This window comes from Dendrobates tinctorius, unplaced genomic scaffold, assembly GCF_039654945.1.
Source record: "Dendrobates tinctorius isolate UK_male_01 unplaced genomic scaffold, ASM3965494v1 ptg000011l, whole genome shotgun sequence".
NCBI classification, from domain to species: domain Eukaryota; kingdom Metazoa; phylum Chordata; class Amphibia; order Anura; family Dendrobatidae; genus Dendrobates; species Dendrobates tinctorius.
Window position 1 is genome coordinate 76,963,011 of NW_027361679.1, and position 21,344 is coordinate 76,984,354.

General features: G+C 47.9%; 1 protein-coding gene across 5 annotated transcripts in view; it reads left to right on the forward strand.

Annotated features, from left to right (window-relative positions):
- Window positions 1–21,344, forward strand: part of UBXN8 (UBX domain protein 8) — an 84,316-nt gene that overhangs the window by 29,388 nt on the left and 33,584 nt on the right. For 4 of the 5 annotated variants that reach the window (XR_012219959.1, XR_012219960.1, XM_073543438.1 and 1 more), the window contains exons 5-6: window positions 7,474–7,617; window positions 9,711–9,752. Coding sequence is in view for 3 of the 5 variants with exons in the window: in XM_073543438.1 (XP_073399539.1) it covers window positions 7,474–7,617; window positions 9,711–9,752 (186 nt within the window). In the remaining 2 variants the exon portion in view is untranslated. The remainder of the gene's footprint in view (window positions 1–7,473; window positions 7,618–9,710; window positions 9,753–21,344) is intronic. The other variant, XM_073543451.1, reaches the window with a different exon arrangement.

Consider the following 21,344-nt stretch of genomic DNA (forward strand, 5'->3'; position numbering starts at 1 on the left):
TTCCTGAGCAAGCTCTGCACTGCTGGTAGCCGATCCCGCAGCTGAAACACTTTTAAGAGACGGTCCTGGCGCTTGCTGGTCTTTCTTGGGCGCCCTGGAGCCTTTTTGGCAACAAGGGAACCTCTCTCCTTGAAGTTCTTGATGATGCGATAGATTGTTGACTGAGGTGCAATCTTTCTAGCTGCGATACTCTTCCCGTTTAGGCCATTTTTGTGCAGTGCAATGATGACTGCACGTGTTTCTTTAGAGATAACCATGGTTAACAGAAGAGAAACAATGATGCCAAGCACCAGCCTCCTTTTAAAGTGTCCAGTGGTGTCATTCTTACTTAATCATGACAGATTGATCTCCAGCCCTGTCCTCATCAACACCCACACCTTTGTTAATGGAGCAATCACTGAAACGATGTTAGCTGGTCCTTTTAAGGCAGGGCTGCAATGATGTTGAAATGTGTTTTGGGGGATAAAGTTCATTTTCTAGGCAAATATTGACTTTGCAAGTAATTGCTGTTAAGCTGATCACTCTTTATAAGATTCTGGAGTATATGCAAATTGCCATTAGAAAAAATGAAGCAGTAGACTTTGGAAAATTTAATATTTGTGTCATTCTCAAAACTTTTGGCCATGACTGTACCGGTAATGAGTGGAGGACAGAGGAGCCGAAGAGGTTACAAGTCTGTGAGAGCCAGAAATCTTGCATTTTTCTTTATCGCCTTATTGGGCGACACAGATTATCATGGGTGTATGCTGCTGCTGCTAGGAGGCTGACACTATGCAAAACAAGAAAATTAGCTCCTCCCCGGCAGTATACACCCACCGACAGATACCAAGTACCTCAGTTTGTGCTTAGTGTCTGAAGGAGGCGGACCAGGATCTCCCCAGATCCGCATCTAAGCATTTTCTTTTAGGTTTTGTGTGTGTGTATTAATCTTTTCCCATTTATTTTCCAGATTCTACACCGGGAAACAGGGGGTAAATGTTCACCCTGCTTTCCCATATCATGCGGCTGAGCGAGCAATGTGGTGTTACCCACATCGCAACTCTCAGGACCGCAGGCAGGACCCTTTCCCTATCACCCTCGGGTGCTACGGGCTGACTTCAGGTGGCGGGTCCTAGCCAATTCCCCTCCTCACCCCTCTCCCGGGACAGGGCTGAGAGGAAGACGGCGATCACCGGCGGTGACTATCCCTTGCAGGCAGAATGGATAGTGCAGAAGACGGTGCCAAACCTGAGAGAGTGCGGGGCAGAGGACATTCATTCCCAGCGGCACCCACTCATCGCGGGCTCCTGTGGTCATCCTCTTCAGGAAGCATGTGGACGTCAGGTAAGCAGCCAAAAGCGCTACCATCAGTCCAATGCACGCTCCTTACGGTCTGGTAGCAGAGTCTTCTTTGAATTTCCCCCCCATTCTATGCAGCCGCGCCTCTCTGCAGCCGCGCGCCTCTCAGCTGCCACGTTGGTGCCCTTCCCTGAAGCAGCAGGCAGCGGGGCCTCTCTCCCTTACCTCCCTCATCCACCGCGGCGTCACGGGCTCATCGCGCCAGGATCAGGGCTGCGGGGGCAGAAACCGGCGCGGCGCTGATTTTACTTTCACTTTCTGTTCTGTTCCCACTGCAGAGCGCGCGCTTTGTTGGCGCCATTCCTCAGTCCGTCACAGGACTGCGCTCTGTTCATGGATCCTTTCTCTCCTTATGACCCGCCCCCCCTGTAGGTCTCAGCCAATCGCGCAGCGCTGCCGCCCAGCGCCGCCCATCTCTAAGGTCCTGCGCCTCCCTGATTCCTCGTGTGACACACGCCAGGGATCTCAGCTTGGGGGACTCTTCTGCTGTTCTGCTGCACATCAGATAACGGTGCTGGTGACGGTAGGCTCTAATTTTTTTCTGAGCCCCTAATTTTAGCCCCCGCAGCAGTACTCCCTATTCAGATACTGGCCGCAGTAATTCTGCAGTCCTTGCATATGTCCTACTCTGCAGGGGCTCCTTACCCTAGACCCTCCGCTACCCACTACGCCTGCGCGCACTGCAAAAAGAAGCAGGCGTCAGGGCAGTTGTCTCCCTTCTGCCCGTCCGGCAGTCCTTCCGTGATGTCTGCCCCACCGGAGCACCCCGAGTCCCGGGATGAGCGCACCCCCCCTCCTCCAGAGTGGGCTGCTGCAATGTCTCTCAGTCCCTGGTCCAGGTCTTGGAACGTCTTACGCAACTATCTTCAGCCACCTGTGCTCCGACCGCCTCTCACGGTGAGTCGTCTGCACCTGACCGCGACCTCCACAGGGACAGGCCGGATAGGATTGCTAGGAAGCACGTTATCTCAAGCTCGTCTTCCAGCTCGCAAGGTCCGTCCGCTCCACCCAGGCTCCCTCGTCAGAAAACGACGGGATCTGACTCAGACACAGATAACATGTCCAAGTCTCAGGACATGGTTGATAGTCTCATATCGGCCATTTTCAAAACACTCTAAATAAAGGAAGATAAAGCTCCTCTTCAGGACGGCTCCGTCCCCTTTAAACGAGCAAAACCTTCCTCCCGAAACTTTCCTAGCCACAAGGAGTTCGAGACCACTTTATCCAAACACTGGGAGCCCCCTGAGATGCGCTTCTCAGGCCGCAGGTACTTAGACGTCCTGTACCCATTCGATGCGGACCTTCTTACAAAATGGACGAAAGCTCCCGAAGTGGACCCACCAGTTTCTCGTCTATCCTCTTTGAAGCATCCGGCGCCTCTTTCTGCCCTATTTTTTGCTTCTGCCTGGGTGGCAAAAGTCATTTCAGCTTGGGCAAAAATTCTTCGCAGGGGCATTCTGTCGGCTGCCCCTCAGGACGAGTTGAAAGTTCTGGCAGACCAAATTAAACATGCGGATAAATACCTTTTGGCCGCCGCCTTAGATGCGGCCGGTTGCGTAGCATGGGCTAACGGCAATATAGTGGCTGTACGCCGAGGTCTTTGGTTAAAGTCATGGAATGCGGATACCACTTCTAAAAAGTCGCTCACCAATCTGCCCTTCCATGGTTCTAGGCTCTTTGGGGCCAAGCTGGATCAAATAATTTCCGATGCCACTGGGGGTAAAAGTACTTCCCTCCCCCAGTCTCGACCAAGACGCCTTTTTAACAGAAAGGGTTTTCGGCCCTTTAGACCTTTTCGTCCGTTCTCATTAACAGAGAGATCTGTCCAGCAAGAGCGCCCTTCCGCATCTAGGGAGCGAGAGCAGAAGAAACCATCTTACAAGCCCGCTCCCCGCTGAAGATCTAGAGGACAATACTCCAGTTCCTCAGGTGCCCGTTCCGGTAGGTTTGCCTCCAAGTGACGGGGCACCCCCACCTGGAAGTGTTTCCAGGGTGGGAGGCAGACTTTCCTTTTTCGTGGACGCTTGGCTGTCGGTTGTCGACGACGCTTGGGTCAGGGAAATCATCGCATCCAGTTACAAGATCGAATTTTCTTCCCCGCCAGACAGGCGTTTTTTCCTGTCTCGACCTCCAAGACAACGATCCCACATTCCAGGATTCTTTCAGGCCGTCTCTTCCCTTGTTTCCACCGGAGTGATTGTTCCCGTTCCCTCAGACGAACGGTTTTTCAGGGTTCTACTCAAATCTCTTCGTAGTCCGAAGAAAGTCGGCTCCCTGCGGCCAATCCTGGACCTCAAATTGCTCAGTCGCCACGTGAAGATTCTTCACTTCAAAATGGAGTCTCTTCGATCGGTGATAGCCTCAATGGAGCCTGGAGAATTTCTCTGCTCTGGATGCTTATCTTCACATCCCTGTTTGCTTGCAGCATCAGAAATATCTCAGGTTTGCGATTCAGGAAAGTCATTACCAGTTCATGGCTCTTCCCTTCGGCCTAGCCTCCGCCCCCGTGTTTTCACGGTCATGGCCATCCTTCGATCCAGAGGGATTCTCATCATTCCTTATCTGGACGATCTCTTAATCAAGGGCTTGTCCTGTCAAGACTGTCTCCTAAGTCTTCAGATAACCCTGGATACTCCCGGCCTTCTCGGATGGTTAGTCAACAAAGAAAAGTCCATTCTCAGCCCCACTCAGCGTCTGACCTTGTTAGGCATGGAATTCGACACGAATCTGGCCCGGGTGTTTCTTCCGAGGGAAAAATTTGCATCTCTGTTCAAAGGGATTCGAGCCCTCAAACGGCCAACGCCCATTCCCCTTCCATTCTGCATGAAAGTTCTGGGGAAGATGGTAGCTTCCTTTGAAGCACTGCCCTTTGCACAGTTTCACTTCGCCCTCTTCAGCTGTCCCTCCTTTCAGTCTGGGACAAGACCACGAGGTCCTTAGACCGGCCCATTCTCCTTCCTCTCAAAGTGAGGCAATCCCTCACTTGGTGGACAAGGTCTACGTCAGTCCTCCAAGGGAAGTCCTTCCCCCCCCCGCTTCACTGGCAAGTCATCACCACTGATGCCAGCCTCCTGGGTTGGGGAGCGGTTTTTCTTCAGAGGACGGCCCAAGGACTCTGGAACCCACAGGAAACTCTTCTTCCTATCAATCTGCTCGAGATCAGAGCAATCTTTCTGGCCCTTCTTCGCTGGCAACCCCTTCTCGTCGGCAGCCGATCCGCATTCAGTCGGACAACGCCATGGCTGTGGTGTACATAAACCATCAGGGCGGCACGCGCAGCCACCAAGTCATGTCAGAAGTGGCCAGGATTCTGCTGGGCGGGACGTTACGTCCCAGCAATCTCCGCCGTTCACATTCCAGGGGTGGAAAACTGGGCAGCCAACTTTCTGAGTCGTCAAGACCTAGCGTCAGGCGAATGGTCTCTCCATCCCTCAGTCTTCGATCAGATATGCAAGCGCAGGGGTTATCCGGACGTCGACCTCATGGCACCTTGGATGAACCACAAAGTTCCGCGCTTTGTAGCCAGGTCCAAGGACCCTCTAGCCGTCGCTTGCGGCGCCCTAGTAATTCCGCGGTCCCAGTTCCAACTACCTTATCTTTTTCCACCTCTTGCCTTGATCCCAAGAGTGGTCAAGAAGATAAAATCGGAAGGCGTTCCAGTAATTCTTGTGGCTCCAGACTGGCCAAGAAGGCCTTGGTATGCGGAACTGGTGAACATGCTCGCGGACGTTCCCTGGAGGCTTCTAGACCGTCCGGATCTTCTCTCGCAAGGCCCCCTTTTCCACGAGAATTCTCGGTCTCTGAATTTAACGGCATGGCCGTTGAGGCCGCAATCCTAAGAGAATCAGGTTTTTCCAACCAGGTGATTCAGACAATGATCAAAGCCAGGAAGCCGGCCTCTTCCCGCATTTACCATAGGCATTGGAAGGCTTTTTTCCGTTGGTGCGGGTTTTCTCCAGTCTGGCTTAGATTCGGGTCTGTCTCTCAGTACCCTCAAGGACCAGGTTTCTGCCTTGTCTATCCTCTTTCAAAGAGAGCTCGCTTCCTTAACGCAGGTTAACACGTTCCTCCAAGGAGTCGCTCATGTGGTTCCTCCTTGTCATTCACCAATAGAACCGTGGGATTTCAACTCGTTCTTAGTGCTCTTCAAAAGGCGCTGTTTGAGCCCATCCAGGACATTCCTTTCTCACTTCTGTCATGGAAGGTAATCTTTTTGATCTCCATTACATCCATCAGAAGAGTTTCTGAATTAGCGGCCTTGTCATGTCATTCTCCTTATCTGGTGCTCCATCAGGATAAGGTCGTCCTCGGGCCCGTTCCTTCCTTTCTTCCAAAGGTGGTTTCCTCCTTTCACATCAACGAGGATATCGTTCTTCTATCGTTTTGTCCTGCTCCTTCTCACCCTCTTGAGAAGTCGCTCCACAAACGGGATGTTGTTAGAGCCTTGCGTGTCTACCTCGCTAGGACCGCTTCACTTCGTCAGTCCGATTCATTGCTGGTCATCTCAGAAGGTCACCGGAAAGGGCTTCCGGCATCCAAATCCACGATCGCTCTCTGGATTCATTCTACCATTCAGGAAGCATACCGACTTCAGGAAAAACGGCCCCCTCCGGGAGTGACAGCTCACTCCACCCGGGCTGTGGCGGCTTCGTGGGCAGTTCGTCATCAGGCTTCAGCTTTGCAAAATTGCAGGGCCGCAACCTGCTCATCCTTGCACACCTTTGCGAGGTTCTACAGGGTTCATACCCAGGCCTCGTCTGATGCAGTTGTTGGTAGGAAGGTTCTGCAGTCAGCGGTGGCTCACCGGCCGACCTAAGCCTTTCCGATTCTTTCGTTCCTTTTTGCTGTTCCCGCCCTTGGGACTGCTTTGGAACATCCCATGGTAATCTGTGTCCCCCAATAAGGCGATAAAGAAAGATGGATTTTTGGTTCTTACCGTAAAATCTCTTTCTTGGAGCCTTCATTGGGGGACACAGCACCCTCCCTGTTTAAGTTGTACCATGTTGGGCTTTGAGCTCCTTGTTGGGTTGGTACATATGTTTAAAGTTCCGTGGCTTCTCCTACTGCTTTCTCACCAACTGAGGTACTTGGTATCTGTCGGTGGGTGTATACTGCCGGGGAGGAGCTAATTTTCTTGTTTTGCATAGTGTCAGCCTCCTTGCAGCAGCAGCATACACCCATGGTAATCTGTGTCCCCCCAATGAAGGCTCCAAGAAAGAGATTTTACTGTAAGAACCAAAAATCCATCTTTTTAGGAGACCAAATACTTATTTTCCACCATAATTTGCAAAATAAATCTTGCCAAAACAGAGAAGGTGATTTTCTGGAATTGTTTTCTCATTTTGACTCTCATAGTTGTGGTTTACCTATGATGTCAATTACAGGCCTCTCTCATCTTTTTAAGTGGGACAACTTGCACAATTGGTGGCTGACTAAATACTTTTTTTTCCCCAATGTATATACGGTCGTCTGATTGTGCCCTAATCTATATCGTAAACACCATGAAAGACAAAAAAAAAGTATTTTGTCTTTTGACTCACCACTTCTCACTAAAATACAAATGCACTAAAACCCATTAAAACAAATATGTATCAGTAAAACTGTCTGCTCGAGGCACATAAAATAAGCCCTCACCCAGCTCAATCGACAGAAAAATTAAAACTGTTATGAGTTTCTGAAAATAAAAAACAGTGTTTTTTTTTTTTCATTTTACAAACTTCAGAAGTTTTTTCACCACTTAAGTAAAATAAAAATCTATTCAAGTTTGGTATCACCGTAATCCCACTGACCTGGGGAATCATTATTCCAGCTCATTTTTATCATACAATGAACACCCTAAAAACAAAACATCAAAAACAATTGCATAATTGCATTTTATCTTCATCATTTCATCCGACTTGGATATTTTTTTTCTTCCCGTTTTTCACTACACTATGTGGTAAAAATAGATGGTGTCATTCAAAAACCTACAACATAACCCGAAAAAAGAAATCAAGCCTCTTATGTCTGTGTACCGAAAAATAGTACTGAAAAATAAAAAAGTTATGTCTCTTGGTGGAAGGGGAGGGGAAAATGCAATCTGTAGAGGCAATGGGTTAAGGCTGTTACCCTGAAGTAAAAAGCTTTTCTTTGTAGCAGGAGGCAGAGAATCAGCAGAATGACTCTACAGGACCAAACAGTCGTGTGGAAACTGCAAATGAAGAAGCCATAAGGAAAAGGAAACTTCCGGAGCATGTCACTAAGCCCTTACCACAGATAGAACAGCCAAAACCCAAAAGGGTATGTTCATACTGCTAAATACTCCAGAAACAGGCCAACAAGGTTTTTCCTATTTAAAGGGAGCTTGTTTGTTGCCCAAAGCACAGGCAACATCAGTCAGTCTAGCTATTTCGCAGCATTTCAGAGAACGTAAAGAAAACCTGTCACGACCTTTATTGCCATTAAACTGACCCCATTGTCATGTTAGTGATGGACATTGCATCACTAACTTGTTCGTCTCAAGAAAAATGCCCCCATATTTAGCTAAAAAATCACTGTTTATACTTTGATGGTTGCCCCACATACCATCTGTTTCAGTCAGAGGGGTGGGCAGCTTTAGCGTTTAAGTCACGGTCAATCCAATGCATTTTGAAATTCTCCACGCCCATCATATTAGCATTCCTTCCCGTCACTGCTCCCTACGTCACAGCAATCTACCAGCAGATCCCGCGCTTGCACAATGACGCTCAGCTTTCCGGGCATGCGGACTGACTCTGGGTGTGCTTCCCAGCTTCATATCCTATGTGCACATGCTCCAGAGTAGCTGAGCTTAAGTGACCACATGACAATTTGTGAGCACGCACGCTATGTGCGCTTGTCTTCCCGCTCGCCACGCAGATGCTCAGCGGCTCCAGAGCATGAACACATAGGATATGAAGCTGGGACGTACACCCAGACTCAGTGCGCATGCCCGGAAAGCTGAGCGTCATTGTGCAAGCGCGGGATCTGCTGGGAGATTGCAGTGACGTAGGGCGCACTTATAGGAAGGAATGTTAATACGATGGGCGTGGATAATTTCAAAACGCATTTGATTGACCATGACTGCTAGAACTGCCCACCCCTCTGACTGAAACAGAAGATATGTTTGGCAATCGTCAAAGTATAAAAAGTGATTTTTGCGCTAAATGCTGGGATGTTTTGCTTGAGACAAACATGTTAATGATGCAGTGTGCATCACTTACATGACATTAGGGCAGTTTATCAGCAATAAAGGACTTGACAGGTTCCCTTTAATTTGAAAAACTGGAAAGAGACTCTTCTTTCCACTCCGCTTCCTCTGATGGCAGGGCTCTTTTTGAGTGTGCATAATGAGAGACCTGTTAGTCAAAGGGATCGGGTCAGCTGCCAGCGACTTGCCTCTGACTTATCATATAGTCCCCAGCCGACTTCTCAAATATGAGTTCACTGAAACAACACAGCATTTTAGAGTAATAATACAGCTAGTGTCTGATTCATACTGCCTTTGGATCAGAAATGTATCACCAGGGTTTTGCTACCTCATCTGAGAGCAGTCTGATGCAGATCTCTGAATGCTGAGCACTATATAACCTCACTCACACCACTGGCAGATTTCTGCCTATGCACAGAAATCTGCCAATCAGTGGGGGACGGTGGAGTTATACAGAGCTCATGAATATGGAGAACTATATGGCAGCAGGTTTTCTAGTCATCTTGTGATAAATCATTGATTTTATCAGTAGGAGATTATCAAAACTGCAGCAAGCAGCCCAGTAAGTGATACATCGCTAGAATCGGGGTCTCTATCTCTACATTATGTTGCTCTCAGATTAGTTGGCTGAAACCTGTCATGTCCCTAAACACTATTAATCTGCAAATATGAGGTTTATCTGTAGAATAATAGCATTGTAAAACCGTGTGGCTGCTGCACTGAAAACCTGGCTATTGGGGGGCAAACTTTATTCCTTCTGGCAGCCTCTGGCTTTGTCATAGTTGCGCGCCTTCATTAATAATGCCCGACATTGACAGTCATCTCAGCATTGATGCACTGCTGATCCGACAGTCTGTCAGTGCCGGGTCGTGGTGCAGGCACTGCTCGCTATATATTAAGCGGTGACTGAAGCCGCGCATCTATGACTGAAAGCTAGAGTCTGCTGGGAGGAGTAAAGTTGGCTTTAGAACTCTCTTAATCTTCAGATTCTGCATATTAAACCTCATATCTGCAGGTTAATAGTTTTTTTGACATTACAGGTTCCCTTTAAATGATAAAAATTACATAATTCATGTTTAAATAATGTAAATAATTTTAGGTATTAAAGCAAAAGTTAATTTCCTTACATTGGGCAATGCGGCAGTAACTGTGTCTGTATTAATAGGTGATTATTCTACCAGAAGAACCCAGTGAATTAGATGGAGGTGTAAGTATTGTTTGTTTTTCACCAGATATACCCAAAAGCATTTGCATAATAAGCAGATTGGTCTACTAAACTAGTCGTGATCGCTTTTGCCCTTTTTGTACTAATGACGTAAAAATGAGATTTTATATTCCCAACACAGGGATATAAAATGTATGTCCCTGCACGGTCAGACACGGCCATTACACAGTACACAGCAGGGACACATCTATAAGATTATCTCAGCACAGGGACATTTTTTTTACACACATCAAATTGTTGAAGTTATTCATATTCCAAGATGTACTAAAATCAACTTTAACCCCTTAGTGACAGAGCCAATTTTGACATTAATGACCAAGCCAATTTTTACAATCCTGACCACTGTCATTTTATGAGGTTATAGCTCTGGAACGCTTCATCAGATCCTGCTGATTCTTAGAATGATTTTTCGTGACATATTGTACTTCGTAATAGTGGTAAAATTTCTTCGATATGACTTGCATTTATTTATGAGAAAAGTGCAAATTTTGAAATGTTTTAAATTTTCAAACTTTTAATTTTTATGAGCTTAAATCAGAGAGTCAAGTCACACAAAATTGTTAATAAAGAACATTTTTCACATGTCTACTCTACGTACATCAGCAGAATTTTAGAAACATAATTTTTTTTTGTAAGACGGGTTAAAAGTTGACTAGCGATTTCTCATTTTTCCAACAAAATTTACAAAACCATATTTTTAGGGACCACATCACATTTGAAGTGACTTTGAGGGGCTTATATGGCAGAAGATACCCAAAAGTGACATTTAATTTTTTTCACAAAAAAAATGTACTTTAGACCAAAACTTTTTTATTTCCACAAGGGTAACAGGAGAAATCACACACCAAATTATGTGGTCCATTTTCTTCTGAATATGCCGATACTCCATTTGTAGGGGACATTTACTGTTTGGGCGCACGGCTGGGCTCGGAAGGGAAGGGGCAGCATTTGACTTTTTGAATATACAATTTGCTAGAATAATTAGCGGATGCCATGTTGCGTTTGGAGACCCTAGATGTGCCTAAACAGTGGAAACCGCTCATCCAGCGGTATAGTGAGCATTTTGAACCCATAGGTACGACACAGCATTTGAATAAATCGTCATTAGTGTTGAGCGCAAGTGCTCGCTACTTCAGTGTGCATCAGGTACTCCAGTGACATGCTAATGTCCCCACCCCGCATGTTTCAAAGCTGTTAAACACCCAAAAGAAAACATGTGGGAATCCGCAATACTCTGTGCATACCCGTGCACCCGATGCAAACTCGAGTAGCGAGCACTTGCTTTCAACACTAGGCGTCATATCGTTTTTGTTTTGATTTTATTAACTTTTTCAAAAAAGTCCAATGCGCTAGCACAACCTTAACCCCAACTTTAAATAATTTAAAAAATTTTTTTTTTTATTTTAGAATTTTTATCTAACTAAGGGGGTGTTAAATTATTTGATTTACAATTTTTTTTTCTTTTGATCATTGTGATAGGATAACAGTGATCAAAAGGAACCAATTGGAAATTTCCCCTCTTGTTGTCGTGTACCAGCCTCCAGATCTCAGCTGCAGCACAGCGGATGCCATTTCTTTATCGCCTTATTGGGGGACACAGAATACCATGGGGTGTATGCTGCTGCTGCTAGGAGGCTGACACTATGCAAAAACAAGAAAATTAGCTCCTCCCCGGCAGTATACACCCACCGATAGGCACCAAGCACCTCAGTTTGTGCTTAGTGTCTGTAGGAGGCGGATCGGGATCTCCCCAGATCCGCAGTTTTAATCCAATTTTCCTTTCAGGTTTAGTTTGAACCTTTTAATTTTTCCCTCTTTTGTCTTTTAGGTTTTTTCCATCGGGAAACAGGGTATAGTTATCACCCTGATTTCCCATATCATGCGGCTGAGCGAGCAGTGTGGTGTCACCCACATCGCAACTCTCAGTACCGCAGGCAGGACTTTTCCCTATCACCTTCTGGTGATAAGGGTTGCGGACAGGTGGCTGGTCCTTGCCGAATCCCCCTCCTCACCCCTTTCTCGGGACAGGGCTGAGAGGAAGACGGCGATCGCAGGTGTTTCAAGCCGTCTTCTGCAGGATGCGGGTACAGAGGACTCCTTCCCCTCCCAGCGGCCTGCCGTTTCCCCGTGGGCCCCTGTGGTCATCCTCTTCTGGGACGTCAGGTAAGTGCCTGTACGTTCCCTCCGGCCCCGCATAAGCTCCAGTGACATGGGAGAAGAAGGGACCTTGTTTTGCAGTCTGCCGCCCTTTTCTGCCTGTCGCGCGCTCAGCCGCTTGCCTTCCTTCACTTTCCCTGCTCTAGCCAGGGAGTCTATGGGGATCCCCTCACTCACCGCAGCGTCACAAGCAGCAGGACCTGGTCAGATCGCATCCTTAGCGCGGTATATCGGGCATGGGGCTGCGGCGCCGTCAGGGTGGGAGGCACTTTCACTTTCCCCTCAGCGCAGGGAATTCCTCTGCTCTCCCTCCTCCCTTCCTGAGCGCGCTCTTTTCAGCGCGCCCTTTCTAGCCCATCACAGGGCTTCTTTCTCTCTTGGATGCCAGCCCCCTCTTCTGCCATGCCCTCCCCGTCGCTATTAACCAATCACGGCGTGGCCGCTAAGCTCCGCCCCAATCTCCCAGCACAAGGTTTTCCTGATGCCTGAATCACTCCTTCCTGCGCTGCTTGGGGGACACTTCGGCGTTTTCTTCTGCTGCTCGCACAGAATCTCGGTAGGCTCGGCTCTGAGGCAGGGATTAGCTCTCCTCGGCAGTTATTCCCTAATATCTGCGGCCATTCAGTGCAGTTTACTTATGCCCAACCCTTCAGGGGATCTCTGCTTCAGGCCCACCGCTACCTATTACGCCTGTGCACGCTGTAAAAAGAAGTGGGCATCGGGTCAGTCGTCCCCATTCTGCCCCCCCTGCAGTCCTTCAAATATGTCAGCATCTCAGGAACGCACAGAGTCCCGGGCGGAGGGCGCTCTTCCCTCCTCTCTCCTCCCGGAGTGGGCCGTTACAATGTCACAGTCTGTTTCTGACTTGACAAAAGTATCACAGTCGCTGGTCCAGGTCTTAGAACGATTACCTCAGCTATCCTCAGCCACCTCTGCCCCGACCACCTCTCGGGGTGAGTCGTCCGCACCTGACCGCGACCTTCAGAGAGACAGACAGGGAAGGACTTCTAGGAAGCGGGCTCTGTCCACTTCGTCTTCGAGCTCGCAGGGCCCTTCCGCTCCCAGGCCTCCTTCTCCTTCCTCGGATGACAACCTTCAGTCAGGCGATGATTCTCATTCGGAAGCTAGCTCAGAGGGGAACAGCGTTTCTAAAACGCGGGACATGGTCGATAGTCTTATTGCAGCTATCTTCCAAACACTAAAACTTAAACAGGATGAGGCTCCAACTCAGGAAAGCTCGGTTCTCCTTAGACGAGCCAGACCTCCGTCTCGAACCTTTCCCAATCACAACGATTTCGATACTACCTTATCCAAACACTGGGAGCGCCCTGAGCAACGTTTCTCAGGCCGCAAGTACTTGGACGTTCTGTACCCCTTTGACGCAGAACTGCTCTCAAGGTGGTCCAAGGCTCCCGAGGTAGTCCTCCAGTTTCCCGGATAGCCTCAAAAACGGTGCTCTCTCTGCCAGACGGGGCATCGCTCAAAGATCCTACTGACAGGCAGATTGAATCTCTGGCTAAGTCTATCTTTGAGGCATCTGGCGCCTCTCTCTGCCCTATTTTCGCATCCGCCTGGGTGGCGAAGGTCATTTCCGCTTGGGCAAAAATTCTTCGCAGAGGCATCTTGGCGTCAGCTCCTCAAGACGAGTTGGCAGATCTTGCAGATCAGATTAACCAGGCGGGAAAATACCTTTTGGCCGCCTCCTTGGACGCGGCCGGCTGCGTAGCAAGGGCTAACAGCAACATAGTAGCTGTACGCCGAGTCCTTTGGCTAAAGTCATGGAATGCGGACACTACTTCGAAAAAGTCGCTTACCAATCTGCCATTCCATGGCTCTAGGCTCTTTGGAGCAAAGCTGGATCAGATAATTTCCGATGCCACTGGAGGTAAAAGTACTTCGCTTCCCTAGTCTCGACCAAAACGTCCTTTCAACAGAAGGGGGTTTCGACCATTCAGGCCCTTTTGTCCCTTCTCTGCCACGGAGAGAGCCACTCAACAGGATCGGCCGCCTGCCACCAGGGAGCGGGATCAGAGGAAACCTTCCTACAAACCCGCTCCTCGCTGGAGATCTAGAGGACAATATTCCAGATCTGCAGGAGCCAATTCCGGCAGATTTTCGTCTAAGTGATGGGTCACCCCCACCTGGAATTTCTTCCAGGGTGGGAGGCAGACTTTCCTTTTTCGCGGATGCTTGGCTGTCCGTTGTCGACGACGCTTGGGTCAGAGAACTCGTCGCATCCGGTTACAAAATCGAATTTGCTTCACTCCCGAACAGACGGTTTTTCCGGTCTCGGCCTCCGCGACAGCGGGCCCAGATTCCGGGTTTTCTGCAGGCCATTTCCTCCCTTCTTTCCGCCGGAGTCATTGTTCCCATTCCCTCAGACGAACGGTTTTCCGGGTTCTACTCCAATCTCTTTGTAGTCCCGAAGAAAGACGCTCTCTTCGTCCTATTCTGGACCTCAAATTGCTCAATCGCCACGTGAAGATTCTTCATTTCAGGATGGAGTCTCTTCGGTCGGTGATTGCTTCCATGGAGCCCGGGGAATTTCTCTGCTCGGTGGACATTCGGGATGCCTATCTGCACATTCCAATTTGTGTGCAACATCAGAAGTATCTTCGATTTGCGTTTCAGGGAGACCACTTTCAGTTCACAGCTCTTCCTTTCGGCCTGGCTTCAGCGCCCCGGGTTTTCACGAAGGTGATGGCAACCGTCATGGCCATCCTTCGCTCCAGAGGGATCCTCATCATCCCTTATCTGGACGATCTTTTGATCAAGGGTTCGTCTCGCCAGGACTGTCTCCGGAGCCTTCAGATAACCCTGGACACTCTCAGCCGCCTAGGTTGGCTGGTCAACAAGGAGAAGTCCATTCTGATCCCCACCCAGCGTCTGACCTTTCTGGGTATGGAATTCGACACGGAGCTAGCCCGTGTTTTTCTTCCAAAGGAAAAATTTACAACTCTGTCCAAGGGCATCAGAACTCTCAAGAGGCCTGCTCCCATTCCCATTCGGTTCTGCATGAAGGTCCTGGGGAAGATGGTGGCCTCCATGGAAGCAGTGCCCTTTGCGCAGTTTCATCTTCGCCCCCTCCAGCTGTCTCTGCTTTCAGCCTGGGACAAGACCACGATGTCCTTGGACCGTCCTATTCGGCTTCCTCTCAGAGTGAGGCAGTCTCTCACTTGGTGGCTACGGCCAGCGTCAGTTCTCCAAGGGAGGTCCTTCCTTCCGCCTCAGTGGCAAATCATCACCACTGATGCGAGCCTTCTAGGATGGGGAGCCGTGTTCCATCAGAAAGCGGCCCAAGGCCGCTGGAAGCCACAGGAGTCTCTCCTCCCAATCTTTTAGAGATCAGGGCAATTTTCCTGGCCCTTCTTCATTGGCAGCCCCTCCTCTCCGGCAAGCCGGTCCGTATTCAGTCGGACAACGCCACGGCCGTGGCGTACATAAACCATTAGGGGGGCACGCGCAGCAAACAAGTAATGTCAGAAGTGGCCAAGATATTACGCTGGGCAGAACGTTACGTTCCGACAGTCTCCGCCGTCCATATTCCAGGGGTGGAAAATTGGGCAGCCGACTTTCTGAGTCGCCAGGGCCTGGCGTCCGGCGAATGGTCCCTGCACTCCGCGGTTTTCTCTCAGATACAGATATGCGACCGTTGGGGCACCCCGGATGTCGATCTCATGGCATCTCGGATGAACCACAAGGTGCCGCAGTTCGTAGCCAGGTCCAGGGACCCTCTAGCCGTCGCATGCGACGCACTGGTGACTCCGTGGTCCCAGTTTCAACTTCCGTATCTGTTCCCGCCTCTGGCATTGATCCCTCGGGTGGTCAAAAAGATAAAATCGGAAGGCGTACCAGTGATTCTATTCGCTCCAGATTGGCCAGGACGGCCTTGGTACGCGGAACTGGTCAACATGCTCGCGGACGTTCCCTGGAGGCTTCCGGACCGTCCAGACCTTCTCTCGCAAGGCCCCCTTTACCACGACAATTCTCAGTCTCTGAGTTTGACGGCATGGCCGTTGAGACCGCAATTCTGAAGGAATCAGGTCTGTCCAGTCAGGTTATTCAAACTATGATCAGAGCCAGGAAACCAGCCTCTTCCCGCATTTACTATAGGTACTGGAAGGCTTTTTTCCGTTGGTGCGATGATAAAAGAGTCTTCCCAATGTCTTTTTCTATCCTGTCTATCCTGGGGTTTCTTCAGGCTGGGTTAGACGCGGGTCTGTCCCTCAGTACGCTCAAGGGCCAGGTTTCCGCTCTCTCTATCCTCTTCCAAAGAGAGCTAGCTTCTCTACCACAGGTCAAAACCTTTCTACAAGGGGTTTCCCGCGTGGCTCCTCCTCATCATTCGCCAATAGACCCGTGGGATCTCAACCTCGTCCTTAGCGCGCTCCAGAAGGCGCCGTTCGAGCCTCTCCAGGACATTCCTTTGTCCCTTCTCTCTTGGAAGGTCACCTTTTTGATCGCCATTTCATCCATCAGAAGAGTTTCTGAATTGGCGGCCTTGTCATGTCGTTCCCCTTACCTCATTCTCCATCAGGACAAAGCCGTCCTCAGGCCCGTTCCTTCTTTTCTTCCAAAGGTGGTTTCCGCTTTCCATATCAATGAGGATATCGTCCTTCCTTCTTTTTGTCCAGCTCCATCTCATCCTCTTGAGAAGTCTCTCCACAAACTGGACGTAGTTAGAGCCCTGCGTGTCTATCTTGCCAGGACCTCTTCCTTTCGTCTGTCCGATTCCTTGCTGATCATCTCTGAAGGTCGCCAGAAGGGCCTTCCGGCTTCCAAATCCACGATCGCTCGCTGGATTCGTTCTACCATTCTGGAAGCGTATCGTCTTCAGGAAAAGCGGCCCCCTCCGGGAGTAAGAGCTCATTCCACCCGGGCTGTGGCGACTTCGTGGGCTGCTCGTCACCAGGCCTCGGCCATGCAAATTTGCAAGGCTGCAACCTGGTCATCTTTGCACACCTTCACGAGGTTCTACAGGGTTCATACCCAGGCTTCGTCTGATGCTGTGGTTGGTAGGAAGGTTCTGCAGGCGGCGGTGGCTCACCGGCCGACCTGAGCCTTTCGGTTACTTTCGTTCCTTTTTGCTGTTCCCACCCTTGGGACTGCTTTGGGACGTCCCATGGTATTCTGTGTCCCCCAATATGGCGATAAAGAAAGATGGATTTTTCGTTCTTACCGTAAAATCTCTTTCTTGGAGCCTTCATTGGGGGACACAGCACCCTCCCTGTTTAAGTTGTACCGTGTTGGGTCTTAGAGTCCCTTGTTGGGTTGGTACATATGGTTCGAGGTTTTCTCGTTGCTTCTCCTACTGCTTTTTCACCAACTGAGGTGCTTGGTGCCTATCGGTGGGTGTATACTGCCGGGGAGGAGCTAATTTTCTTGTTTTTGCATAGTGTCAGCCTCCTAGCAGCAGCAGCATACACCCCATGGTATTCTGTGTCCCCCAATGAAGGCTCCAAGAAAGAGATTTTACGGTAAGAACCAAAAATCCATCTTTTCTTTTTTCAGGAAGATGATGCGGAGGGGGATGGATCAGAGGGACTGATAGCTGACCTGAGAGGAGGTCTGGAAGTGCTTGGAATCACACTCAACTCTGCTGTACTGCCCTCCTATCACATTGACTGCCCTTAGAAATCAGGGCAGAGATTGGTCAAAATCATGCAGGGGACAAAACTACAGGCCCCCAGAGAAGAATATATGGTAACGCCCTTTTGAAGTTATCATAAATCTTGACCTAATCTATACGAGAGGAGGTTTAACATGCTAAACTGGTCAAAGGTCTTCTTTAAGGGCTCACACTCATTTGCGTAAATAATATTGTTCCTTGTTGTTCCTGAAAAGTAGGACAAGTGTCATGCGAGTACAATGCGATTTTTATCAAGTAGTATCTATATGACATGCGTATGCCGTGTGTTTTGAACATCAGGTTTACATACAGCAATTCTGTGATTTAAAGATAGTTTTCTAAGTAATAAAGCAATTTTATATCCAGATAGAATAAATAGGATAGATGTCCTGTAGATATTTGACCCCTTATCGACCTTCGTTGTGCTAGTACTGCTCTGCGGGAACTGCATTTCTGCCCGCAGCAGTACTAGTACGGCAGAACTGACAGCGACATCAGAGGCGTTAAATGCCCTACAGCTGACAGCCGCACCCAATCACCGCGGCGCTCAGCGTGAGGCCACGGTGATCGTGCCTGCTGAGAGCAGGCTCTCAGAAAGCCTCCTGCATTGCCTGTCAGATCGCTGATCTGACACAGTGCACTGCAAAGTATCAGATCAGCGATCTGACACAATACAGTGATGTCCCACACTGGGACAATATAATAAAGTTAAAAAAAAAAAATGTGTAAAAATAATTTTTAAAAAAATCCTAAATAAATAAAAAAAACTATAAAAATACACATATTTAGTATCGCCGCGTCCGTAACGACCCGCCCTATAAAACTGAGCATAAAGTGCAATAACACGCAATCAAAAAGACGGATATAAATAAACATGGTACCGCTGAAAACGTCATCTTGTCCCACAAAAAACAAGCTGCCATACAGCGTCATCAGCAAAAAAATGAAAAAGTTATAGCTCACAGAATAAAGAGATGCAAAAATAATTATTTTTTAAAATAAAATTGTTTTTATTGTATAAAAGCAACAAAAAGATATAAATGAGGTATCGCTGTAATCTTACTAACCCAAAGAATAGAACCGCTTTATCAATTTTACAACACGCGGAACGGTGTAAACGCCCCCCCCCCCCCCAAAAAAAAAAAGAAACTCATGAATTGCTGGGTTTTGTTCATTCTGCGTCCCATAAATTGGAATAAAAAACGATTTAAAAATCTCATGTGCCTGAAAATGGTACCAATAAAAACGTCAACTCGTTCCGCAAAAAATAAGACCTCACATGACTCTGTGGGTCAAAAAATGGAAAAATTATAGTTCTCAAAATGTGGTGATGCAAAACCTATTTTTTGCAATAAAAAGCGTCTTTTAGCGTATGACAGCTGCCAAATATAAAACCCCCCAATAAATAGTAAATCAAACCCCCCCTTTATCACCCCCTTAGTTAGGGAAAAATTTAAGAAAATGTATTAATTTCCATATTTTCCCATTAGGGCTAGGGTTGAGATTGGGGTTAGGGGTGTGTTGGGGTTAGGGTTGGAGTTAGAATTGGGGGGTTTCCACTGTTCCGGCACATCAGGGGCTCTCCAAAGCGACATGGCGTCTGATCTCAATTCCAACCAATTCTGCATTGAAAAAGTCAAGCGGTGCTCCTTCCCTTCCAAGCTCTGCCATGCACCCAAACAATGGTTTACCCCCACATGGGGTATCAGTCTATTCAGGACAAATTGCACACCAACTTTTTGGGGTCCAATTTCTCCTGTTACCCTTGGGAAAATAAAAAATTGGGGGCAAAAAGATCATTTTTGTGGAAAAAAAATATGATTATTTCTTTGTTTATGACTCTACGTTATAAACTTATGTGAAGCTCTTGGGGGTACAAAGTGCTCACCAGACATAAGTTCCTTGGGGGGGTCTAGTTTCCAAAATGGTGTCACTTGTGGGAGGTTTCCACTAGAGTTGAGCAAAACAGGTCGGCCAGATTCATAAGTCGCCGACCGAAACCCGACCACAGCGTGAAGTCGGCCATGCGGTCGGCAAAACGAGCGCCAAAGTCGGATTTCCCAGTGAGCTTGCACGTGACTTTTTTCAGCCACTGAGCAAGGACGTACACTGTGGGCAACGAGATGACATGTGCAGCGTCCGGGGGGGGGGGGGTTGGAGAGAGAGAGAGAGATTTAAAAAAGCGGTCCGGCATGTAGGTGTGTTTACTGTCCTCCACTCCCTGCCGACTTTGCTTCCCCATTGACTTGCATTGGGTTTCGTGTTTCAGTCGGACCTTCGACTTTTCACGATAGTCGGCCGATTTCGATCGACTCGACTTTTGAGAAAGACGGGTTTCATGAAACCCGACTCGACCCTTAAAAAGGCAAAGTCGCTTATCTCTAGTTTCCACTGTTTAGGCACATCAGGGACTCTCTAAACGCGACATGACACCCGCAGACCATTCCATCAAAGTCTGCATTCCAAAACGTCACTACGTCCCCTCCGATCCCCAACGTGTGCCCATACAATAGTTTTCTCCCACATATGGGGTATCAGCTTACTCAGGACAAATTGGACAACAACTTTTGTGGAAAAAATATATGATTTTTTTTTATTTTCACGCCCGGGCGTTATAAACTTCTGTGAAGCACTTGTGGGTTCAAAGTGCTCACCACACATCTAGATAAGTTCCTTGGGGGGTCTAGTTTCCAAAATGGGGTCACTTGTGGGGAGTTTCCACTGTTTAGGCACATCAGGGGCTCTCCAAACGTGACATGGCGTCCAATCTCAATTCCAGCCAATTTTGCGTTGAAAAAGTCAAACGGCGCTCCTTCCCTTCCAAGCTCTGCCATGTGCCCAAACAGTGGTTTACCCCCACATATGGGTTATCAGCGTACTCGGGACAAATTGCACAATTACTTTTGGGGCCCTGTTTCCCTTAGGAAAATAAATATTGGGGGTGAAAAGATCATTTTTTGGAAAAAATACAATTTTTTTAATTTTACATGCATGCATGTTATAAACTTCTGTGAACCCTTTGAGGGTTTAAAGTTCTCACCACACATCTAGATAAGTTCCTTGGGGGGTATAGTTTCCAAAATGTGGTCACTTGTGTGGGGTTTCCACAGTTTAGGCATATTAGCGGCTCTCCAAACGCGATATGGCGTCCGATCTCAATTCCAGCCAATTTTGCGTTGAAAAAGTCAAACGGTGCTAATTCCCTTCCGAGCTCTGCCATGCGCCGAAACAATGGTTTCCCCCACATATCAGGTATCAACGTACTCAGGAGAAATTGCACAATAACTTTTGCTATCCAATTTCTCCTGTTACCCTTGGTAAAATAAAAAAAAATTGGACCTGAATTAATATTTTTGTGAAAAAAAGTTAAATGTTCATTTTTTTTTTTTAAACATTCAAAAAATTCCTGTGAAGCACCTGAAGGGTTAATAAACTTCTTGAATGTGGTTTTGAGCACCTTGAAGGGTGCAGTTTTTAGAATGGTGTCACTTTTGGGTATTTTCTATTATATAGATCCCTCAAAGTGACTTCAAATGTGATGTGGTCCCTAAAAAAAAAAATGGTGTCGTAAAAATGAGAAATTGCTGGTCAACGTTTAGCCCTTATAACTTCCTAACAAAAAAAAATTTTGGTTCCAAAATTGTGCTGATGTAAAGTAGACATGTGGGAAATGTTACTTATTAAGTATTTTGTGTGCCATATCTCTGTGATTTAAGGCCATGAAAATTCAAAGTTGGAAAACTGCGAAATTTTCAAAATTTTCGCCAAATTTCCGTTTTTTTCACAAA